This window comes from Schistocerca gregaria, chromosome 2 (genome assembly GCF_023897955.1).
Source record: "Schistocerca gregaria isolate iqSchGreg1 chromosome 2, iqSchGreg1.2, whole genome shotgun sequence".
Classification (NCBI taxonomy): domain Eukaryota; kingdom Metazoa; phylum Arthropoda; class Insecta; order Orthoptera; family Acrididae; genus Schistocerca; species Schistocerca gregaria.
Window position 1 is genome coordinate 901675245 of NC_064921.1, and position 26630 is coordinate 901701874.

At 45.5% G+C, this 26630-nt stretch overlaps 1 protein-coding gene across 1 annotated transcript in view; it reads right to left on the minus strand.

The window, feature by feature from the left end:
* Positions 1–428: 428 nt before the first annotated feature.
* Positions 429–26630, minus strand: part of LOC126336041 (uncharacterized) — a 417766-nt gene continuing 391564 nt past the window's right edge. Inside the window, exons 10-11 of the mRNA XM_049999520.1 lie at positions 18196–18566; positions 429–8046 (exon numbers count right to left, since the gene is read on the minus strand). Coding sequence (XP_049855477.1) covers positions 5710–8046; positions 18196–18566 — 2708 coding nt within the window. The 3' untranslated portion in view covers positions 429–5709. The remainder of the gene's footprint in view (positions 8047–18195; positions 18567–26630) is intronic.

Below are 26630 nucleotides of genomic sequence, written 5' to 3' on the forward strand. Positions count from 1 at the left end.
ATGACGTCAGTCACACAGTTGTAGCCTCAATATGCAGTGCAAGTCTTCAGAACTCTTGCAGTAACATTAAATCTTTGATATGAAGTCGATATAGTAAATACTTAATTTTTATAACGCACTATAGCTGTTTATCCCATATGTCAAACGAAACAGTGTGTTGCACCAGTGGGCATAGAAAACGCTTCTCATTATTGATTACTTTACTTAACATGTGGCAGTCTCATCGTAGCTTACACTCAGCGTAGTAATCTAACAAATACCTATACCTGGAATGGAAGGTATAAGGTAAAAGGTTTTTTTCATTCATTTCAGTAAGGAACTAGACATGAGCCACTGAATAGGGCTCGAAGTCTTCAGAACTTTTTTCAGCAAACGCAAACTTGATCAGATGTTCCCCAGTAATAACCTATACCGAGAATGGAAAGATGTACGGTAGCGTAAAACAAACAGTTCAGTCTGGTACTTCAATATAATCATTACATATTTAAGAATTGTGCGAAAAACAGACACCATTATGCGTTCTTTTTAAGTAACAGAGATATGCAGTCGCAAAACATAGACCATACACTTCAATTTAGTTTCTATTTAAGCATGAAGGATTCAGGATAGTTTTATATGGAATTCATCCTTTCTTCGGCGCATTTTTGCGTATTGGGACTACACGTTACACAACAAAAAGGGTATTTTCTGTACAAGAGTCTTACAGTTAAGGTTTCCAGATTTTTGTACAGTAAATTTAATATGTGCTCTGTAGAGTTACAATTTCAGTTTTCACATTTGAATAAACGTATCTACAAATAATTAACTTTCATATGATTACAAAACTAGAAAATAGTTTCTGGAAAATGAGGTAGTTATTTAAGAGTTAATTTCTTTACAAATTACGTTTCACTTCCAAATAAAACTCATATCTCGATAATACAGCTTGCGTTGCACAGCGACTCCAGTAAACATGAGCAGCAATTATACATATAAATTTATCTTTAGGCAGGTTTAGGCCGAGCGTGACTATGTCGTATTGCAAGCAGACACCAAGGGAACGTAGACTGTGGCGTATCTAATTTTATTGTCAACAGTTAATGGCAGCGAAAATAGTGCGGGAAAGGGCAATGGTAAATGAAACTGGACCTTATTTTCCTCTCCTCTCAGTGGATTCGCAGTAGAGATATTTTTTTGTAACTCTCGACCATTGCTATGGCAGCTCCTCGATTTTCGACATTAGATTAATGTTTGTGGGGATTCTTCCTCATTTGTTTGATAACTCCTGTTTCGGACTTCTAGGTGTTGTGGAAGGGCCTTAGTAGATAGAATTTTGGCACGGGAGCCATGTTCGGAAATGTACCGTTTAGGTCTAAAGCGAGTTTGAAGATCGAAACTCTTTCAAATGTCCTGTTTCACGGTATGCACATAATCTGGGAAGGGGAATAGGATTCCGTCTTCAGTGCCTCTTGTAATTACACTACTTTAGTCCGGCTACAACAACGCCTGCGAGAAACTGGTACGCCACACTCTCGACTTTAAAGAGGATTTGTTTCGTGATGTAGAAGAGAACCATGCGACTAGTATTCGAAACACTGTCCATGCCATGTTTCCTGCAGAGTATACGGGTGAGAGATCATTGTCTCCGCTGTGTGCGTGCTACGAACCAGAAGATTGTAAATAGATTTTATCTTCAAACTACTTTCATATCCAAAAGGTATAATTTCGGTTATGGTTTCGTTACCAAAACTTTATCTGCTAAGTCCTCTCTACAACTCCAAGACCACAGCAATAAGAATTGTGAAACCATTGAAAATGTGACGTATGTTTATGAAGCGTTTTTACTCTTCAGAACGAAACAAGATGCACATCTGAACGCAAGCAAACAGATGTAAATTTGTCCCAATTAATAAAACAATTTTTAACTCTTCCTCACGATAATACTACAGGACATACGAAGTTCCCATTATATTGCATCACAACTGCTGCTTTGCCTTGTAAAAACGTATTTCACCCAAAATACAGGGTGTAAATAAATTCCATTTACATACTTTGAGGTCAGGTTTCTTACACCAAAACAAGGAAAAATGTGGAGTTAACTTGGACTCTAAAATACATACCTCAAGACTTATGTTCACTTGTTCATCTTCTATACATTGAAACATATCTCTTCTACTGCAAGCTCTTTGCTTTGCACTATGGACCAAAACAAGAAAAAAATGTCGAGTAAATATGGGGTCTGAATGTTAACTTTAAGAGCTATCATGAGCACTTCCTCTTCCTGCTGAAGTGAAACATATCTCTGCAATTGAGTAGGATTCCTCGGTCAGTATCAGTTGAAGTAAAAGTTTGTCGAGTATCGTACCACGTCGTACTGTAAAAGAGCTCTGTTAGAGAAACGAGATTTTCTACAAGCGACGGCACGGTGGGTCACAGATTATACAGGAAGCTTACGCATATGGACAGGTATCTGCACACCCAATCAAACCACCACTCAATGCAGAACAACTCAGGTGTCCCTCCGTTGGCCGTCCATGCGCAGCGCCTAAGCTGTGCTCGAAACCTAACACAAGAGCTTAAAAATCTGTGTACACCGTTCGTGGTCAGTGGCTACAACCATAAATCGATCCAAATAGCCATGGCAACAAACAAAAGAAAGTGAAGTAGGTAAGAAACCGACAAACGGGAGCCAGCAGCGTGCTTACCTTACGTGAAAAATGTCACTGACTGTATTGGTAAAACTGTTCTAGGGGTTGGCGTCCGGCCTGTCTACAACAGCAATTCTAAGGTCCGGAATATGCTGGGCTCCACGAAGGACAAGACAGAAACTTTACACACTGAAGAAGCGTACTAGGTGGAATGTCGGTGTAGAGAAGTTCAGTGTGGAGAAGTACACATCGATGACGCTGGCAGGCCATGGCAACGCGCGTACGGAAACATGAGCGCTACATTCGTCTGGGACAGCACAGCATGTCTGCAGTGGCCGAATACCATAAATATTGCGGCAAGAAAGTAAAATTTAACGAAACATGCATTCTGGCTAGGCAGCAGATCTTTTCGAAACGCAACATCAGAGAAGCCATAGAAATAATAAAACCCCATAAGAACATGAGGAGAGAGGCTGGATACAGGCTGGCCCCATCCTGGCTGCCAATCCTCAGAGTCGAACAGACGGCACCACCAACAAGTGACGCGAGGTCTGTAGGCGAGTAGCCGCTGCCTGCGGCCTGCATCCAGCAGGTGGAAAACAGGAGCCCACACCCATTAACCGATGAGAACCAACAGTAACAAACAATGCAAGAAGCAAAATTTGAAAAATTCCCGTCCAATCAACTGTTCAAAAAGATGTCGGGCTTACAGCGCCCTCGCTGGTGGAACTGCAACACTCAGCTGCCGTCGGTATGGTCACTGGCCGTAACTATCGAAGTCTCCTGGCGCCTTCGTCTCGATCAAATTTCGGAAATGACGGGACTCCACGCGTTATTCAGTTGGTACCACTGTCACGGTTCATCAGATTTCCCGCGATGCGCATTTCAACGGATTCTTTGATAATGGAGTCCCAAAAAGTTGTTGCTATGGCCAAAATCGAAGTTTTGTCGTACGTTGGAAATACAATGTTCCGCTTCTGCAGACTTACTGGGTTGCAGTAGGTGAGCGAAACGTTGATGTTCCGTACAACGCTCTTCCACTGTACGCGTTGTCTTTCCTATATGGACCATACCACATTGACACGGTATTTTGTAAATTCCCGCCTTCCGCACTAACACATCATCCTTCACCGATCCCCGCAAATCCGAAATCTTAGAAGGTGAAAGAAAAATCACTTTCACATAAAAAGTATTAACAATCCTCGCTATTTTGAAGGAAGGGAAGAAAAGCTAGGGACTTGGCTGGCGCGCTCTCCTCTTTATCCACTTCCTGGTTCCTAGCTCTAGTTGAGAAAGCCTTAATTTGTCAGGTCGAGTATCCATTGTCTCTTAACACCGTCCTTAAATGTGCAAGTTCCTTAGACAAATCCTCTGCAACTCGAAGAATGCAAGTACAAATCAGTGTGAGTCGGCTTACGATAAACAGAAAGTCCTACCGAGCTGTCACTCTTCCGTTTAACCAAAACATCCACGAATGGAAGGCAACCATTTTTCTTTAGTTCCATAGTAAATCCAATATTCTCATGGATGGAGTTAAGATGATGAAAAAACTGCAGTAACTTTTCTTCTCCGTAGGACCTGTATCTTGCAGTTCCACCAGCGAGGGCAATGTCGCTGGGCGGTGTGGTCCTTCTGTCTCCGCGACTGCAACGCATGCACGACTGTACCATCAGCGCACTATATATGACGGAGCGGAGAACGTCTTCGTCAGTCCTCGTTCGGCTCACCTGAAGGTGGCTGTCAGTTGTCCAGCCGAAATATCTTGCAATGAAGTTTGCGACGACCGGCTGTAAGCCCGAAATCCTTTTCAACAATGTAAGAAGCGATAGACAACAGCAGATTCCCACTTCCTGCCCCGCACCAACCTATTTAAATAAAGTTTCCCCTCCGTCCGCCTCAAGTGACCAATCACAACAACGACCTTTCAGAATTATGACGTGACGTTATGATCAGCCATCAACAATGTCTAAATATAAGCGATTGCACATAGATAAAGCACATCGATAGAGTCGGAAGAAGGTCACTGTAACAGTGACCGAAATATTGGTTTCTCCAGCATGTTTTTTTCTTTTTTCTTTTATTTTACATTATGACACGGTACGATACTCAAAAAACCTATATGTCAAGTGCTCGTATCTCCTGAGGTACGCATTTTATAGGCCATGTTTCTTACATTTTTTTCTCATATTGGTCCATACTAACCCCTCCCAACATATGGTATGCAAAGAGCTTTCAGTAGAAGAGTTGTTTCACAGAATCAAAGACGAACAATTGCTTTGAGCTCTTTTGGTACTAGATATTTTAGTTTATGGTACCAGTTATTTTTTCTTCTTTTGTGTAAGGAACCTGACCTCAAAATCTGTAAGGGGATTTAGTTACACCCAGTATATTGCATAATAATTGGTGTAGACTTTAACATATACCCAAAATTGGGCCGTGTGTTGCGGGTGACAAACATTCTATTTCACTGACAGCATCTCAGCTCTACTAAGGTCACAGCGTAGTAAATCCTTTGCGTTCATGGTAAACACAGAGCGATACAAAAGTGTTAAACTGTATTTACTCTTAATATTTAAAGTATTATTTTATTCGCGTTCTTTCTCTTACATGCGAGAGTTAAATGTGCTGTTACAACATCTTATGGAAACATTGAGGAGATGACTACACGTGCTTAATGTGGTCAGACGTTACTACTAATCTACTGTTAACAGCGTGTAAAGGAAAGGTGGGGAGACAGTTTCTGTCTGCCGCATGCTTCAGCTCCGATGCGCAAATGACAACAATATACAAAAAAAGCAGCATCATTAACGTTAGTGTCTACAGCGGAAGGAACTTGTAATAAACTTCTCAGCAATACGGACAGGTAGTAATAATAATACTTCGAGTTTTGTACAACAGACGGAATACAGGACGTGCCCAAGTGTCTCGATACGCCTCTGAAACAGCGCCTCTCAAAGTAGGAGCGCAGAGACGATGAAAAAAAAAATTGAAATTACAAAAGAAAAATTAAGCAATAAAAGTTTTTGTTTTGTACAAAAGCATAATAAGCTCTCTGGAAATACGAATACTGCTCGCGCGATTATTATGTCTTGTGGTCGTCCTCCGATTTGGAAACTAAGGAGTGCTGGTACTGCTTGTACCACTTCTTCGGCGGGTGAGCGCGGCCCTCGGTCAAGGGCGAACTCAGTTCCGAGGTGCTCGTCGTGGCGCTGGCCGTAGCCGCCGCCGCTCTGGTCTGCGGCGACACCTGCTGTGCCGCCGGCTGCGTCGTCTGCTGCGCAGCGGTCTGCTGCTTCGCCTGTTGCGCAGCCTTCTGCGTCGATTTCGGACTCGCGTGCTGCACTGCCTCGGTCGCCGGTTTCCGCTGCGTCTGAGTCTGCCCTTGGGCGGCTTTCGCTGCGGGACGCTTCACGCGTTTTACCGTTCCGGTACTGGAGTCGGTGTCCTCGAAGGGGTCCGTCGACGTCTCCGCGACAACTTTTAGAATGGGCTGCAGGCGCTTTTTGCCCGGAGAGGACGGTGCCTGTTTCCCCGCCGCTGTCTGCTTCGCTTGGGCTTTCTGCTGGGGCGCGACGAAAGCTACAGCCGACTGCTGCTGCGGGTGATTAACCTCCTCTTGGACAACTGGAAGGCTCTGGAAAGGCTGTTGAGGACTACTCGGTGCTTGGTGGACAGTGGCAACTGTCGGAAGCTGCCTAGCCATAGGAAGCGCATACGGATCAGCCGGTCTAAGCTGAGGTTGTTTATCCTCCTGCACCGGCGAGCGCGGCGACGGCGGTCCGGGTGCCGGATGCGTCACTGGATCGCTAGGTGTGACGCGAGGTATGCTCTGCAGACCGCGGGCTGCCTGAGCCTTCTTCGTCTGTGGACTAGTGATGGTCGGCTTGATGATGACCCTCGGCTCGATCCTCTGGTAATGGGACGGTGCAGAAGCTGTAGCTGCGGCAGGCACCTCCGCAGCTGCCTGTGTCTTCTTTTCGGAACTGGTGTGAACCGGCACAGCTCCAGCTGGAATGGTGGGAAGTGGTGTGATGGGAGCCGTGTTGGAGGGCTTTCGGCCCAGAGTCGAGGATACCCTAGGCGGTGGCGGTGGCGGCACCTTGGTGAGACTCGACTTTCCTGGAATGTCTTTGGAAGGAGCTGCTGATGAAGCAACAGCAGATGACTGAGAGCCAGGTACTTCTGACGCTGGCAACGCCATGAAGAGGGAATTGGGTGGAAGCGACCTCCTCTTTAAGTTAGCCGCCTGGGCTGCCGTCATCTCGACCTCGTTGGCAGGAGCATCTTGTGGGAAGTCTGGCAGCACTTTTGGAAATTTTCTCTTCTGAATATTTGACAGAGGATCACCCGCATGGACTGTTTCTTCTTCATTGCTATCTCTGGACGTCACATTGACGTCCACGGGAATGGGCGATGCAGTAATTGCAACATCTTTCTTTGGCAGAGCCTTAGACCTAAGTTGAATCCCTGTTGGGAACGTCTGCAATTGCTGCTTCTTTCCGCCAGGGACGTAGATCACCGATGGCGATGTGTGAGGATCTAAGGAGATATTTACGGCATGAAGTTCTGCTGGCTGAGAATGTCCACTCTTCATAGAGCCCGACAGTTGTGACGGCACGTGTGGGTTAGAACTGGCCGCTGGATCTGATCTGGAATGAGCGTGTGCCACTCTGACGACATCGAGATTTTGGGCCTGCTGATTGGGAAGTGTGTACTTCAGGCTGATGTTGGCAGTGCTCCTGCTCAACAGCTCGCCAGAAGACGAGCTTCTCGGCGAAATAGAAGTGGACACAACAGCTAGGTCCTCCGCCATGGTCAGCGACCGCTTGAGAGCGGGTTTCTTGAGGGTTAACATGGACGTGGAGACGCAGGTCCCGAGCTCGTCCATCGATTTGCTCATAGAGTGCTCTACGCTCGAGCCTCTTCCAGACGGAGTGGCATCAATGGCGACGGAGACTTTCTTCGGCCTGGACCTGTGGGAACCGGGCCCGGACACGTCGGCGGGTGTAGCTGAGACAGCCACCTCTGCCGTCTCTATGGCGTGCTGCCGCTTGAGTTGCCTCGGCGTCGCCGTGGACGTTGACATCCGGTCGAAGGACGTCTGGATGCTCTGCGACGACTGCAGCACCGGCGCGTGCGATTCGGTCTTCTTGGCGCGCCGGAGGAAGCGCGGCGAGTAGCGCTGAACGATCTCCTGTGCGATCCACTCGCGCACCTTGGTGTGAGGGTCCATGGTGCTGCCGCTGTACTGGCGCGCCGCCCCCCAGGCGCTGCGCCGCGCCACCGCCCCCGCGCCCGGCGCCCCCGTCAGCGGCAGATCCTCCGCGGGCAGCGCGGCTTCTGGCGCCGCGACGGCCACGGCTCCTTCCACCGTGCGGCCGGCGCTGCGGATGGCTTCGTAGTCGTCGTCCGCGCCAATCTGTTTAAAATAAACATACGTGTTCAGAACCCATGCGAAATGCTGCCAGTTCATGAACTACGAGGTTCAAAAATTCAAATGGCTCTGAGCACTATGGGACTTGACATCTGCGGTCATCAGTCCCCTAGAACTTGGAACTACTTAAACCTAACTAACCTACGGACATCACACACATCCATTCCCGAGGCAGGATTCGAACCCACGACCGTAGCAGTCACGCGGTTCCAGACTGAAGCGCCTAGAACCGCTCGGCCAAACCGGCCTGCTGAACTACAGGGTGGTTAGTCATAAAGTTATTATTATCATCTCAATGAAATAAAGTGACATAATTATAATTTGATTCCCTGCAGGTACATATCAGCAGTCATAATACACACTATCCAATGAAAAGTATCTGGACACCTACTACTGGATGCTGATATGGATGCGATGCTACGTTTTTAATACGACCTGAAATCTGATGCAGACAGTGTCACTGAGGTGTCTATTTGCGGAGGAATGGCTGCCTATTTTCCCTCTAGAGCCGAAACCAGAGAAGGAAATGTTGTTGGACTCTGTGATCTGGAACGAAGTTGTTCCATTGGCTTCAGGTCAGGACTCTGGGCAGACCAGCCCATTTCAGGAATGTTATTGTCTCCGTATATTTCGACATATGAATATCATAGATGTTTGAGACTTGAAAAGTCTCTGCAATTGTATAGTTTCGTCTGATTAAATGTGATTCTGAATTGCTATTGCAATGCAGTTTGAGAACCTCTGTAACACTGATCCAGTTTAGGGAGAATACCAAATGCGGGGTACTCTGTGCAGTTACGCAAAGCCTCTGTGACGTTGTGGTTATAGCATCGGCCAGTGAGCAGGAGGCCCCGATAGAACCACAGCCTTAGTACAAATTTTCATTCACCGCCTCAGTGTAGTTATATACATGATAGATTTTTGAGACTTGAAAAGGTCTCTGAAATCACATAACTCCATTTGATTTTCTTTGCGATTTATTTACATTTTTAAAGCCTGTTAGCTTTAGTACCTGTTGTCCATCTTTGCTACGGCACAACGGCTGGTAAGGTATTTACCAAAGAAATGTCGTCAAGCATCCGTATGTTTTCAAAAGTTAATTTCTTTAGACGATCTGTTTCTGCATCTCATTAATGTCATCTTCAGGTCCCTATGCACTCCATGTGTAGACCATGAGATACATCAAAGTGTGCGTAACTGGAGAAATTAATATCTGCAGTCCATGATTTTTGTGGAGTTGAGTTGGTGTCAAGTCTCCGAAGTACAAACCTCACAAAAATTTAAAGGAATCCAGATACTGATGGCTGAAGTTAAGCATACAAAGATGTATCTGAGTGTCTATATATGGAGTGTGTAGGGGCCTTAAGATAGCATTAATGAGGTGCCGAAACTAGTCCTCTAAATATAATAACTTCTGAAAACATGTAGCTGTTTGGCTACTTTCCTTTGGTAAAAATTTAGCTGTGGCTTCCCTGCAATTAATTTTGGTTTTTTCGTAAGTGCCATATTGCTGCAGTCCTTTTATCCCAACATTTTTTCTTTTTTTTCTTTTGTCGACCTAACTGATATAGGCCTATTTCTTCTGTCACCCAAAGCTTATTCCCAGTTACCTTCCATGTACTTATATTTGTCTGTCCAGTTCTGTGCATTCCTTTTTAGGAGTGAAGTGACTGCTGTGATATTCGTTTCTGCACTTCACATCATCAGAGAACTGCAAACGCACATTCCACTTCACTACACCACTTCTTTCAGATTGATTCTCCCTGACGATTTTCATAAACTATAACATACATCCCATCATTATGGAATCATGATCTGAGTTGGTATCTGCTCCTGCGTGCAGCTTATAATCTATACGTTTTGATGTCGGTGCTCCCACAATTCTGTAATTCTTGAAAAAGAATAAAGGTCACATTGCAGAAATGCAAAGAGATGCGAATGAAATAAATATTTATTAATTTCTGGTTTGATCATATGATGATCTCCAGGTATCATAACATTTTTTTATGACAGCCATCATGGAACTTTAAGGACGTTGCTGTTCGTATATTTGTAAATAACTCTACGGTGCCTAGATGACCAGTTGATCGAATCAGGTAATTCATAAAGAGTTATTACATGAATGACTCTTGGTAGTTCCGCAGTATGACTTTTTTTAGTCCACAGTCTGATTGAACACTGTTTTTCTCAGCATAAAGTAATTGTAAGGGTTTTTTCTGTGTCTCCAGGCCATCCCAATGTAAGTGATTTCCGGATTGTGTATTTGCTACTATTAGCTGTAACTTACTGTACAGCTCAAGGAGTATTTCTCCTCTCTAATTTGTACTGCTGACCCGGAGATTATTAGATTTCCATTTATCTTTAAACACTGAGTCAGTCGTTGAATGCCTTCAGTTGCGCTCGCTATGCCTTCATCATCTTAGAAATGACAGAATTTGACGCCTGTGTTAATATTAAACGTATTTAATTAAATGTTATCGTGTCTCCGGCAGCAGTGTCTTTTCAGGTAACAACTCCGTCTTCAGGCCACGAGTCACCTACCGGGACCATCCGACCGCCGTGTTATCCTCAGTGGAGGCTGCGGATAGGAGGGGCGTGGGGACAGCATACCGCACTCACGGTCGTGATGATGTATTCTGTACCGAAGCCGCTACTATTCGGTCGAGTAGCTCCTCAATCGGCATCACGAGGCTGAGTGAACCCCGAAAAACGGCAACAGCTCATGGCGGCCTGGATGGTCACCCATCCAAGTGCCGACCACGCCCGCCAACGCTTAAGTTCGATGATCTCACGGGGACCGGTGTATTCACTGCGGCAAGGTCGTTGCCCGCAGGTAACAACTACAGTAACATAAATATAAAATAGTCATTCCAATTTAGAGAAGCTTTATGCTCCCAAAAATGTAGAACTGCATTTTTTTTTAAATTGTACTACTTCCTGAGCCACTATGTAGTGCTTCAATGCACATGGGGCTGCACATCAATAACAATCATGTAAACGTGTTTGACACGAGTAATGAAGATCCACTGACTCATTTGGCATTAAGGCACGAAGTGATTATTTTAAAATTTCAGTTTTACATAACTCTGAGAAGAGAATGTATCTTTTACAGGAAATGTATTCGCAATTGCGAATATGAACAACCATCGGTTGTATATTGGAATAACGACAATGAAAATTTGTGCCGGCCCAGAGCTCGAACGTGGATTTCTCGCTTTAAGTGATCGTGGCCTTGACCGCTTCGGCTATCGGTCCACAAAGCACGGCCAGATCCAGACATCCAAATGTCGTCGTCCATGTATCACAACTTGCACTCGTACGTTACGCATATTCCCGTCCACGAAGGACATACTTATAGAGAGTCGAGTACCTGGTATTGGCGATAAAATACCATGCCCTCGACTCTCAATAAGTATGTCCTTCCTGGACGGGAATATACGTAACATACGAGTGCAGGTTGTGGCACACAGACGACGACATGTGGAGGTTTAGATCTGGCTGTGATTCGTGCACGGATAACCGAAGCGGTTAAGGCTACTGCTCGCGTAAAGCGGAAAATCCGCGTTCCGGTCCCCGTTCGGCACAAATTTTCACTGTCGTCATTCCAATATAAAGCCGATGATCGTTCAAATTCGCAATTGCTAATGCATTTCCTACAGTTCGTGTATCCTTAATAATGTGTTGGTCTTTTACGAATATGTGTTGTTGAAGCAGTTATTCCACAAAGGCATGATGTCTATACCTGACACTAAAAATTGTCCACAGACCGGAGGGGAACTCTCTCTGTCACCATCATCTGCTTCAGTTTTACTCTTGAGAAGTGAGCGCGAGATTTGAGAGACTTCATCGGCCTGAGAAGGCCGGATCAGGATCAACAATAGCCACTGCATCGTTATCGGAGGGCGATACAGAATTAAGTTCATCCCCACTATCACGATTGAGAAGTAGTCCTTCTACTTGCTCGTTTAATAAGAAGTGCTTGCACTTCGTGAAACGTCTTCGTAGCACGCTACTATATTGCAATCTCGTGACATGAGGTGCAACTAATAAAGCAGTTTCTGTCATCTATAACAAGCAGTAATTTAGTTATCAGTGCGACTACCATCTTCACTAAACGCTATAGTTCAAATGGTGAACGTATGTTGCATTAAACATCGAAGCGTTCTTGTAGCAGTGGTAAAACAGATGTGATGCAGCTGTTCACTCTGATCTATTCCGTTCAGGCCCCTTCAGCTTCGAATAATTTAACTGATGGAAAAAGGTGAATACAGAATGCAACACTTGCAGAAGGCGAAATCAATACACACGTGTAAAAAGTGAAATTGATTCAGAGGCTGGAGAACAAAGGCAAGGCTGTACAGATAGCCACAGCTAAGGAAAAGATAAATGCCGCCTATAGCAAAAATAAACAGACCTTCGAAGAAAAGAGAAAGCAGCTGTATGAATATGAGGAACTAAAATGAAAAGCCAGAACAAAGCAGAGAAGAGACTTCTGAGAGGGGAAACTATATACAGAAAGGCTATACAAGGGCAGTGAACTTGAAGATAGTATTATAGAAAAGGAGGAGGGACTAAATGAAGATGAGAAGAGAGGTATGATACTGCAAGAAGAATCTGACAGAGTACTGAAAGACCTAAGTGCCAACAAGGTACTTTCACGACACTCCCATGGAATCATTAGATCCTCGGGAAGTCCAGGCATGACAAAACTATACATCTCCAGTCTTCAAGAAGAATGTAATAATTCCAATTTAAAGCAGTAAAAAGTAAATAAAGGAATAAAGTGATGAGAGAGAAGTTTGCAATAGGAATTAAAGTGTAAGAAAATAAAATAAAAAAACTGGACCACAAGATGACTGATGATGGTCGAAGTAGAGAGGATACAAAATGCAGAATAACTATAGCAACAAAAACATTTCTGGCAAAGAGGAATCTGTTAACATCTAATGTCAGTTCAAGTGTCGGGAAGTCTTTAGTGAAGGTATCTGTGTAGCCATGTACGGAGGAACAATAAACTTCAGAGAATAGGAGAATAGAAGAAATTTCCTTGCAGATTAAAACTGTGTGCCAGACCGAGACTCGAACTCGTGACCACTGCCTTTCGCGGGCAAGTGCTCTATCAACTTCTTTTTGTATCTCATTTTGTTCGTTATTGACCATTGCATGTGTCTGAGGCGGACGTCGAATGACACCGTTTAAAGTTCATCGTTGATGCAGTTATTCAGTCTTTTTTGTTAAATACAGAGGGAAGTTAGCCTTCTGATCGAACAAGCTGAGCCACCGTGCCGGCGACCCCACTGAGTTACCCAAGCACGACTCACGAGACGTCCTCATAGCTTTAAATCCACCAGTACCTCCTTTCCTACCTTCCAAACTTCGAAGCTCTCCTGTGAACTTGCAGAAATACTCTTGGAAGAAAGGATATTGTGGAGACATGGCTTTGGCACAGCTTGGGCGGTGTTTTCAGAATGAAATTTTCACTCTGCAGTGGAGTGTGCGCAGATATGAAATTTCCTAGCGGATTAAAACTGTGTGCCGGACCGAGACTCGAACTCGGGACCTTTGCCTTTCGCAGGGAAGTGCTCTACCAACATTTATTTTTAATCTCAATTTGTTCGTGATCGGTTTTTGTATTTGTTCGGGGCGGATATCGCATCACACTTGTTCAAGTTCATCATTGATCTATTCACTCAGTTTTTCTTTTTATTATTATTACAGAGGGAAGCTAGCTGGCCCTCTGACCGAACACGCTGAGCTACCGTGCCGACTTCGACTCACGCCCCGTCCTCACAGCTTTAATTCCGCCAGTACCTCGTCTCCTTCCTTCCAAACTTTACAGAAACTGTCTAGCGAACTTACAGGTCGTGTCGTCAGAATTCCGAAAGAGTTTTATCTACGCCTTCCGCCTTACTTAATCGCAAGTCTTCGAGAGCTATGTTAAGCTCTCGTATTTTATACCGCGAGGATGGTGAAAACACTGTAATTTCTCATAGTTATAGCTGATATATTCCCCATTCGGAAGGAGTCAGATGTTTCTCAGATATGAGAGTGTCTCGAAGACTTCTTAAGTAATAGAACCCAATAGGTTGTCCTGAACGGCGAGTATTCATTGAATCCTAGAGTATGGTGAGAAGTGTCCAGAGGAAGTGTGATAGCACCGCTCTTGATCTCGATATACCCGGTGATCAAAAAGTCAGTATAAATTTGAAAACTGATAAATTACAGAATAATGTAGATAGAGATGTACAAATTGACACACATGCTTGGAATGACCTGGAGTTTTATTAGAGCCGGCCGGAGTAGCCGAGCGGTTCTAGGCGCTACAGTCTGGAAACGTGTGACCGCTACGTTCGCAGGTTCTAATCCTGCCTCGTGCATGGTTATGTGCGATGTCCTTAGGTTGGTTAGGTTTAAGCAGTTATAAGTTCTAGGGGACTGATAACCTCAGACGTTAAGTCCCATAGTGCTCAGAGCTATTTCAACCATTTTTATTAGAACAAAAAAAAAAGTTCAAAATATGTCCGACAGATGGCGCTTCATCTGATCAGAATAGCAATAATTAGCATAACATAGTAAGACAAAGCAAAGGTGATGTTCTTAACAGAAAATGCTCAATATGTCCACCATCATTTCTCAACAATAGCTGTAGTCGAGGAATAATGTTGTGAACAGCACTGTAAAGCATGTCCGGAGTTATGGTGAGTCATTGGGGTCGCATGTTGTCTTTCAGCATCCCTAGAGATGTCGGTCGATCACGGTACACTTGCGACTTCAGGTAACCTCAAAGCTAGTATTCGCACGGACTGTCTGGGGACCTGGGAGACCAAGCATGACGAAAGTGGCGGCTGAGCACACGATCATCACTAAACGACGCCGGCAAGAGATCTTTCACGCGTGTAGCAATATGGGATGGAGAGCCCTCCTGCATAAACATCGTACGTTCCAGCAGGTGTTTATCAGCCAGGCTGGGGATGATGCGATTCTGTAACATATCGGCGTACCTCTCACCCGTCACGGTAGCAGTCACTGACGTTTTGCTATCCAGCGCCATCTGTCGGACGTTTTGTGAACTTTGTTATTTTTTTGGTTCTAATAAAACCCCATGTCATTCCAAGCATGAGTGTAAATATTTACCTCTCTATCTACGTTATTCCGTGGTTTATTAAGTTTTCAAATTGATACTGACTTTTTGAGCGCCCGGTACATTAACGATCTGAACAGGGAGACCAGGAATTTACGTCTGTTTGCTGATGACGCTATAGTATCAGAAAACGTGTCGTCGTTGCGTGAGTATAGGACAGACTTAGACAATGTATGTGGTGTGATGAATGGCAGCTTGCCCTAAATGCATAAAAATGTGCAGTAATGTGACAGAAGTGATGACATACCCCTTAATACCCCTCTAATATCGTGAACGACCTCCTGTTGCCCAGCGTAGGGAAGCAACTTGAGGTGGCATGGACTCAACAAGCCCCTGGAGGTCCCTTGCAGACATACTGAGCCATGCTGCCTCTATAGCCGTCCATAACTGCGAAAGTGTTGCCGGTGCGGAATTTCTGCTTATACTGACCTCTCGATTACGTACCATAAATGCTCGATGGGATTCATGTTGGACGACTTAGGTTGCCAAATCATTCGCTCGAATTCTCCAAAATGTTCTTCAAACCTGACGTGAACAACTGTGGCCCAGTGACATGTCGCATTGTCACACATAAAAATGCTGTCCATCAATGGCTCGGAATGGTGCCCTCATAGCCGTTTCCAGTCAATGATCTGTTTAGCTGGACCATAGGAGCCAATCCATTACAAGTAAACACAGTACACATGATTATGGAACCACTATCAGTTTCCACAGTGCCTTGTTCACTATTTGGGTCCATAGCTTCGTGGGACCTGTACCACATTCGAACAGCTGCAGGCGATGTCGTGCTGTTAGCAAAGGCACTTGCGTCGAGCTCTGCTGCCATAGCCAAATTTCGACACACTGTCCTAAAGGATACGATCGTCTAAGTGCCGTATTGATTTCTGCGGGGCCGGCCGCTGTGGCCGAGCGGTTCTAGGCGCTTCCGTCCGGTACCGCGCTGCTGTACGGTCGCCGGTTCGAGTCGTGCCTCGAGCATGAATGTGTGTGATGTCCTTAGATGGGTTAGGTTTTAGTAGTTCTAAGTCTAGGGGCTGACGACTTCAGATGTTAAGTCCCATAGTGCTTAGAGCCATTGGAACCATTTCATTTCTGCGGTTATTTCTCGCAGTGATGCCTGTCTGTTAGCACAATAAGTGTGTGCACTCTCCGCTGCTCTCGGTCGTTATGTAAAGGCTGTTGGCGCGTGCAATTTGATGTTCTCGGCACACTCTTGATACAGTGGATTTCAGAATATTAAATTCCCTAACTATTTACGAAATGAAACGTGCCATGCTTATAGCTCCAACTGCTGTTCCTCCTTCAAACTCTGATAAATCCCGTCGTACGGCTATGATGACGTCGTGCGGCTGATCCCGGCGGAGGTTCGAGTCCTCCCTTGGGCATGAGTGTGTGTGTTTGTCCTTAGGATAATTTAGATTAAGTAGTGAGTAAGCTTAGGAACTGATGACCTTAGCAGTTAAGTCCCAGAAGATTTCACACACATTTGAACATTTTTTATAACGACGTCGGAAACCTTTTCACTGGAATCACCTGAGCGCAAAAGCCGCTCCGTGAATGTACTGCTCTTTTATAATTTGTGTACAAGATGCTATAGCGCTTTGATGGGTAGCCAATCCGGTCTAGGGGCCTTGCCACGGTTCGCGCGGCTACCCCCTCCCCGCCCCCCCCCCCCCTCGGAATTTTGAGTCCTCCCACGGGCATGGGTGCATGTGTTGTCCTTAGCGTAAGTTAGTTTTAAAAAAAGAGTCTTAGCTGCTAAGGTCATCAGTCCCTGAGATTACACACTACTTAACCTAAATTAGCCTACGGACAAACACACACACCCATGCCCGAGGGAGGACTCGAACCTCCGCCGGGACCAGCCGCACAGTCCATGACTGCAGCGCCCCTAACCGCTCCGCTAATCGCGCGCGGCGTAAGTTAGTTTAAGTTAGATTAAATAGTGTGTGTCGGCACCTCGTGGTCTCGCGGTAGCGTTCTCGCTTCACTAGCACAGCGTCCTGGGTTCAATTCCCGGCAGCGTCAGGGATTTTCACCTGTCTCGAGATGACTGGGTCCTGTTGTATTGTCTTCATCATCATCATTATCATCATTGATCCCCATTACGGTCGGAGGTAGGCAATGGCAAATTACCTCCGCTAGGACCTTGCCTAGTAAGGCGGTGCGGGTCTCCCGCATCACCCCCTACGCTCTGTGAAGGAGTATGGGACTTAATCATCATCAAATAGTGTGTAAGCGTAGGGATCGATGACCTCAGCAGTTTTGTCCCATTGGAATTGACCACAAATTTCCAAATTTTTTGCGATACTACGGGCATCTGTACATGTGCATACAGCTACCTCAGCAATGCGTCTGCGACGTGGTTACCGTCGTCGCTGGCGGCGGAGTGTACCTGTGTATCGCAGTTTGAAGGCGATTGATATTGAATTTGATGGGCAATTTAATAAACAGCAATTGATTGGAGGCCCAAATGTTTTTCGTGGACTCCATCTGAACTTTACCTGTGATGTACAAGCAGTGTTTGGAGGTAGTACCTGGCTGACACTTGCTGTTGTATGGGGCAATCAAGCAGATTATGGTGGCCTTGAAGCATTTCCTGATGCTAATATTTTGGCTTGGAAGACGTGGAGTATTGCTGAGACTAGAGGACTGTTGGCTAAACAGCGTTATGGTACTCTTGTTCCAAGCATGCCATTTGTTCTGATTACGAGAAGGAAGAAGAAGTTAAATGCTGATGAGTACCTTTTTATATGGGCAAAAGTCGGCAATGGCAATTGTAAAATAAAGATCAACGGTGATTGTATGATTTATTACAGACAATAAAGTGTGTTCTGTCATTTCCTTGTGTCTTTTCCTTATCTCCCTCCTTTTTTTTTTATTCAAAAAGGGTATTCACATATTGTTTTGGTGGCCGTGCCGCTCTTGGTTGCACGCTAGGCGGGTGACCTTGAACGGGACTTAGCCGCTGGACGAGGGGGTGTTGGACTCACGAGCTCCTTCTTCCTGCGGAGTCGCCGGTCGACGGTGGCGACGCGCGCGGCGACGGCGGCAGCTGCGGCGGACGTGGCGGGCCTGGCCGAGTCGGCCTTCTTGTGGACGTAGCGGTCGGCGGCGTCGTCCTCGTCCGAGGTGGCGAGCGCCGTCACGTCCTCGTAGCGCTGGCGCATCAGCTGCTGCTGGACGCGCAGCTTGTCGCGCTGGTAGTAGAGCGCCGCGAACGCGCACATGTTGACGAGCAGGAAGCAGACGCCGATCAGGATGACGACCGTGAGCGCCACCGACGAGGAGCCGGCGAGCGCGCCCGGCGACGCCGTCCCCTCCACGTCGCCGCCGAACTCGTCGCCGCTGCCGCCTCCGTCGCCTGCGGAAGAGACAGCTTCGTGAAGAGTTATTTTCTCGCCTTAGCGTCTCGCGTATTACCAGTAGACCTTGCAACGATGCCGTCCTCTCGTCCAGTGATTACACACTGAAGCGCCTAAGAAACTGCTACACGCATGCATATTCAAATACAGAATACGGAGTTCCGGTCGGCAACGCCTGTACAGGGTGGTCCACTGATCGTGACCGCACCAAATATCTCACGAAACAAGCGTCAAACGAAAAAACTACAAAGTACGAAACTCGTCTAGCTTGAAGGGTGAAACCAGATGGCGCGATGGTTGGCCCGCTACATGGCGCTGCCATAGGTCAAACGGATATCAATTGTGCTTATTTTTTTAAAAATAGGAACCCCCATTTTTATTACATACTCGTGTAGTACGCAAAGAAGTATGAATACTTTAGTTGGACCAGTTTTTTCCCTTTGTGATAGATGGAGCTGTAATAGTCACTAGCATATGGCTCAAAATTTTACACGAACAGTTGATAACAGGTAGGTTTTTTAAATCACAACGCAGAAAGTAGGTACGTTTGAACATTTTGTGGTGTCACCGCCAGACACCACACTTGCTAGGTGGTAGCCTTTAAATCGGCCGCGGTCCGTTACTATACGTCACCCTCGTGCTGCCACTACCAGTGATTGCAGACCAAGCGCCGCCACACGGCAGGTCTAGTCTAGAGAGAGACTCCCTAGCACTCGCCTCAGTTGTACAGCCGACTTTGCTAGCGATATTTCACTTTCTACATACGATCTCATTTGCACAGACGACAGTTTATCATAGCCTTCAGCTACGTCATTTGCTACGACCTAGCAAGGCGCATATTTAGTTACTATGAATGTATTCTGAACAGATAATATTGTGAATCATGTACCGTCAAGAGCGACGTTCATCATTAATGGATTAAAGTTAAATATTAAACTATTTACGTCCGCTTTCTGAATTCTCATTCCTTGTCATGTTGCAGACCTCACGTCAGTATAGTTCTTGCCTCCTCACGCCAGCCTGCGTGAGCTAAAACGCGTGCATTTCGGCCTCCAATCGTAACACGGTGTTGGCTCTTCTGCTAACACAAAACATTTCATTTCGGTCGTTCCAATGTGATACTTGCACCTTGGTGAACTTATCATTTCTGAAAATTCATGCTGTTACAGCGTGATTACCTGTAAATACCACATCAGTGCAATAAATGCTCAAAATGATGTACATCAACCTCAATGCAATTAGCAAAACGTGTAATGACATTCTTCTCAACAGCGAATAGTTCGCCTTCTGTAATGTTAGCACATCGCCATTCTGTCATGCAGTGAAACATCTTGTAGTAACATCGGTAGAACACTACGTAGGAAATCAGCATACATTGCGCCATTTAGATTGCCATCGATAAAATGTGGGCCAATTATCTTTCCTCCCATAATGCCGCACCATACATTAACCCGCCAAGGTCGCTGATGGTCCACTTGTCGAAGCCATCGTGCATTTTCCGTTGCCCAATAATGCATATTATGCCGGTTTACGTTATCGCTGTTGGTGAACGACGCTTCGTCGCTAAATAGAACGCGTGCAAAAAATCTTTCATCGTCCGGTAATTTCTCTTGTTCCCAGCGTCAGAACTGTACACGACGTTCAAAAATCCTCTCCATGCAGTTCCTGGTGAACAGAAATATGGTACGGGTGCAATTGATGTTGATGCAGCATTCTCAACACCGACGTTTTTGAAATTACCGATTCTCGCGCAATTTGTCTGCTACTGATGTGGGGATTTGCCGCGACAGCAGCTAAAACACCTACTTGGGCATCATCAATTGTTGCAGGTAGTGGTTGACGTTTCACATGTGGCTCAACGCTTCCCGTTTTCTTAAATAGCGTAACTATCTGGCGAACGGTCCGGACAGTTGGATGATGTCGTCCAGGATGTATCACGAAGCAAATACCGTCCGCACTGGTGGAATGTTACGCGATACCACGTACTTATACGTTTGTGACTATTACAGAGCCATCTATCACAAAGCGAAAAAAGTGGTCCAACTAAAACATTCATATTTCTCTACGTACTACACGAATATGTCATAAAAATGGGGCTTTCCATTTTTTTAAAACAGTTGATATCCGTTTGACCTATGGCAGCGCCATCTAGCGGTTCAACCATAGCGCCACCTGGTTTCCCCCTCAATCTAGACGAGCTTCGTTCTTTGTAGTTTTTTCGTTTGATTCTTATTTGGCCTGGTCACTATCAATGGACCACACTGTATAAGGCAACAAATGTCTGGCGCAGTTGTTAGATCGGTACTGCTGTTACAATGTAAGGTTATCAAGATTTAATTGAGTTTGAACGTGGTGTTACAGTCGGCGCTCGAGCGATGGGAGACAGCATCTCCCAGGTATCGATGAAGTGAGGATTTTCCCGTACGACCATTTCACGAGTGCATTGTGAATATCAGGAATCCGTTAAGATACCAAATCTCCAAGATCGATGCGACCGGAAAAAGATCCTGCAAAAACGGGACCCACGACGACAGAAGACAATGGTCCAACGTGACAGGAGTGCAATCCTTCTGAAAACTCTTGTATATTTCAGAGCTGGGCCATAATCAAAAGTGTCAGCGTGCGTACCCTTCAACGAAACATCATCGATGTGGGCTATCGGATCCGAGGGCCCACTCTTGTATCCTTGATGAGTTCACGATACAAAACTTTACACCTAGCCTGAGCCTGGCGACACCGACATTGGACTGTTGATGACTGAAATCATGTTGCCTGGTCGGACGAGTCTCGTTTCAAATTGTATTGAGCGGAATGACGTGTACGGGTATGGAGAGAACCTCATGAATCCATGGAACCTGCATGTCAACAGGGGACTGTTCAAGCTGGTGGAGCCTCTATAATGATGTGGGTCGAGTGCAGTCGGAGTGATACGGGACATCTGATACGTCTAGATACGACTCTTAACAGGTGACACGTACGTAAGCGTCCTGTCTGATCACCTGCATCCATTCATGTCCGTTGTGAATTCCGACGGACTCGGGCAATTCCAGCAGGACAGTGTGGTACCCCATTGCTATAGAGTGGCTTCAGGATAACTCTTCTGAGCTTAAACATTTCCGCTGGCCACCAATCTCCCCAGACATAAACATTATTTGGCATGTCTGCGACGCCTTGCAACGTGCTGTTCAGAAGAGACCTCAACCCTCGTACTCTTACGGGTCTATGGACAGCTCTGCAGCATTCACGGTGTCAGTAACCTCCAGCATTACTTCAGGCATTAGTCGAGTCCATGCTACGTCGTGTTGCGGCACTGCTGGTGCTCGCGGGGGCCCTACACGATATTAGGCAAGTGTACCAGTTTCTTTGGCTCTTCTGTGTATATTATCTTTTAGGTAAGATCATGTGGAAAGATTCTGAATTTGCAGCTGAAAATTTGTTTTGTTTTAACCATACGTACTAACCCTATTCATGCTAGCCATAATTAGTCGTCTATAACATACTTTATTAACTGACCTTATTCCTCTAGGGTATTTGTAACAGTTCTTAGCATCACGTCTGAATTATGTAACTATTCACAAACATACAGTAGTGAATACTATCACATATTTCCATTTTTGTGTTCTTTTCATTTATGCACAGGATCTTCCATACGCACTAGCTGCAGTTTTTGCAAGTTACCAATTAATAAGTCATATTATGTAATTTCTAGAAGGGTAGATCGAATGAGAGGCCATTTGAAACCCTCAACACAGATTAGAAGCTTTACTTAGTAAAATATCGCCAGTTCTTATTTTTTGTGATTTTCCAAGGCCTCTAACGTTACTCTCTCTCAGTTTTATGGACCTGACGACATAGCACATAACTGGTTTGAATCATGATGAACAAACTGGTTGTGCTGAATAATTTAAACAATGTTCGAGGAGACTGGGGAGAAATCATAGAGAGAGTCCCACAGGGTTCAATTTAGGGTCCATTCCTATTCATTATATATGTGTGTGAATGAAATTTCATTTAACATTCAACAAGCAGAATTGAGTAATTTTGAAGATGATACTAGTGTTATAATAAATACTCTTAGAGAGAACACAGTATAAGCAGTTATTAATGATGTTTTTTGAACAAGAAGAAGAAGTGTTCTGTGAAAGTGGACTTTCCCTCAATTTTGACAGGAGTCATTGTAGTCAGTTCTGTACAAATAATATAATCACATCAAAATTACCCGCCCAGCTAGCCGCGCGGTCTAACACGCTGCATCCCGAGCGGGAAGGCGTACTGGTCCCCGGCACGAATCCGCCCAGCGGACTAGTATTGAGGTCCGGTGTGCCGGCCAACCTGTGGATGGTTTTTAAGGCGGTTTTCCATATGCCTTGGCGAATGTGGTCTGGTCCCCTTATTCTGCCTCAGTTACACTACGTCGGCGATTGCTGCACAAACACTGTCTCCACATATGCGTACACCATAATTACACTACATTTGGGCTACACTAGACTGATATGAGACGTTCCTGGGGCGGTCCACCGGGGGCGGAACCGTACAATAACCCTGGGTTCGGTGTGGGGCGGCGGTGGGATGAGTGGATTGCTATAGCCCGTTGTGGGTTTACGAACCACTGAGGGCTATGGCGGGGACGAAGCGACTCCGTCATTTCTAGGTCCCCACTTCGATATAGAACACACATCAAAATTTATATAGAGCAAGAAAAGAAGGGCCTTAAAACAGTATAGAATGTTCCAGATATTTGGAATGTCAATTTTCAACAACGGTTGACATTTGAGAAGAATACTACTGACTTGCTCAAACAATTAAGTTCCGCTGCTTTTGCTCTTCGTGTAGTCGGTAGTCTTGCGGACAAACGAATCAGCCTCGTAACCCATTTTGCGTATTTCAAAAATTTTCTGGGGTGACTCATGACTTAGAGAGGAAGTATTGATGGTACAAAAGCGAGAAGTAAGAAAAATATTTGGTGTTCACTGGCAGTCGTCTTGTAGGTACCTCTTCGAGGAGTTAGGCATTACACTGACATGCATGAAGTGTCACCACTAAGTAAAATAGCACGGTGAAATGTGAACCATATACAAGAAGCACTAAAAGTATATTACAGAATGTAACCGAAAGAAATACGCAATGAGACGAAAAGAAATGACATTTTTATTCAAATACAATAATTACATTGAAGTGACCGTGACTCATTATGCTGCCCTTGACTTTACGAAAAGCAGGACAAGCTTCTTAATAGGGTATGCGATGTTGGCCACAAGATACGAAGGGGGTTCTTCTGATATGGCGTTCCATTCCCCACCTGCGCAGTTAACAAAGGCTGGATGATCGTTGGCGCATACGGACATGCTGCAATACATCTCTCCAACACAACTCACAGGTGTGCAATGCAATTTAGGTCTGGGAGTGCGGGCAGGTCAGCCCACGCGCCGAATATCCTCTCGTTCGGTGAGCTCCTCTACCTGCTCTGTCCGCTGTAGTCGCACTTTGTCCTCCATAAAAATGAAGTCAGGGACGAATTCACTCCTGAAAAGACGCACGTGGTGACGGAGACGCTGACTGGTGAGTATCCATGTTCAACGATCTGGAGGTCAGTACTCCCAAGCAACATTATGCCTCCCAACACCTTACATCTACATCTACATCTACGTGATTACTCTGCTATTAACAATAAAGTGCCTGACAGACAGTTCAAGGAACCACCTTCAAGCTGTCTCTCTACCGTTCCACACTCGAACGGCACGTGGGAAAAACGAGTACATAAATTTTTCTGTGCGAGCCCAGATTTCTCTTATTTTATCGTGATGATCATTTCTTTCTATGTAGGTGGGTGCCAATAGGGTGTTTTCACGATCGGAGGAGAAGACTGGTGATTGAAATTTCATGAGAAGATCCCGTCGCAACGAAAAACGCCTTTGTTTTAATTATTGCCACTCCAATTCACGTATCATGTCTGTGACGCTATCTCCCCTATTTCACGATAATACAAAACGAGCTGCCCTTCTTTGTACTTTTTCGATGTCATCCGTCAGTCCCACCTGATGCGCATCCCACACCACACAGCAATAGTCCAGAACAGGGAGGACAAGCGTGGTGTAAGCAGTCTTTTTAGTAGACCTGTTGCACCTTCTAAGTGTTCTGCCAATGAATCGCAGTCTTTAGTTAGCTCTACCCACAATATTATCCATGTGATCGTTCCAATTTAGGTATTTGTAATTGTAATCCCTAAATATTTAGATGAATTTACAGCCTTCAGATTTGTGTGACTTATCGCGTAATCGAATTACCACCTAGACCACCATAACAACCGTATTCGGTAATGTTCCTGGTTCCTGGGTGCGTTATGTGTTCCCATCTCTCGCCATATGAGAGTACGTTCAGCAATTTCAAACATGATCGTTTTCTTTGGTCCATGTGTTGTAACGTGGGCAGGCATAAAGCTGCATGGGCGTACTGCTTCAGGGGTGCATTCTGCTCTGCCTTCATTTTTATGGATGACAATGAGCGACAGCATCGACCAGCCCAGGTTGAGACGCTCATGGAACGAGAGGATATTCGTCGAAAAGACTGGTCCGCCCATTCCCCCCGGGTGGTCGAGCACATGTGGAATGCGTTGTGGAAACATACTGCGGGCACGTCCACATTCACCAGCGACCAACCGGCAGTTCTGAACACGTTGGAGGGGAAATGAAACGCCTTACAAGAATTCCATGTCAATCTTGTGGTCAGCATGTGAGCTGTCCGTGGTGATCAAAAATCCAAGTAAACCCGTGTGCCGCTTTGTGTAATATCCAGGGGACCATTATAAATCTCGCTGACTTCGGTGTAATTATTGTCTTTAAATAAAATAGCTGTTCCCCCTGCCGCAGGGGTACCACCGCTTCCCGTCAGATCACCGAAGTTAAGCGCTGTCGGCCTGGGCTACCATTTGGATTGGTGATCATCCGGTCTGCCGAGCGCTCTTGGTAAGCGGGGTGCACTCAGCCCTTGTGAGGCAAACTTAGGAGCTACTTGACTGAGAAGTAGCCGTCCCAATCACGGAAACTGACATTCGGCCGGGAGAGCGGTGTGCTCACCATATGACCCTCCATATCCGCACCCAGTGACGCCTATGGGCTGAGGATGACACGGCGGCCGGTCGGTACCGTTGGGCCTCCATGGCCTATTCGGGAGGAGTTAAGTTGTTTCAGTTATTCTATTTGTCTCGACGCGTATTTCTTACAGTTACCTTCTGTGCAACACTGTAGCAGTTCTTCCATGTAGGGTCCAAGTTTCATCGGGACGTCTTACTTGATGGTGACGCGCCATGCGATATTTTTTCACGCTATTGCACAGGAAGACCTGCCACTATGCTTGCTCTCACAAACTTTCTTCACGGGCTTTCTAGATTACTCTCGCAAACTGCTTTCATTTTCCCAACAATTTCACGATCTGGGGGAAATCTGGTTTTGCAAAACTCAACCGTCATATTACAAGCCTCAGTTTTAAATTCTTATTCATATAGTCTTTAGTTCTCACTTCACACAAGCACGACTGTGTACGGGAGTCCATTGAGTTGCACGGGCTGCAATAACTCGCTATCCACACCCTGGTGCCGGGTGTTGCACAGAGCCGAAGATAATTCTTCTTTCGCGCTTGAAATTGCATAAGATGTTACACGAATGCTGCCGGTAGAAGCCGAAGCGTTCACTCAAAAAAGTGTGTCTTCAAGCAGTTATTAAGTCTGCTGTAGCTCACTTCACATCTCCCGCGGCCCACTGACTAAGTCACTTCGACAAGAATTGATTTATGACTTGGTGGAAAGAGCGTGTGAGTGTTTTCACTGAATAATATGAACTGAAGCAATGTCAGTTTGCTATCAGAAGTAAAGATCATCACAAAAGGAACAAACTGTACACAGCATTAAACGAAATATGCTTTACATTAAAAGATGGTAGGCCGCAGACAACGGGAAGAAATAAAAAAAGAAAACGAGAATTCTGCGTTTACAGTATTGACGAGAAAAAAATGTCCTATAGACTTCAGATAGAGGAAGTGTTCCGGATGTTCAGTTACCAAAAGTATAG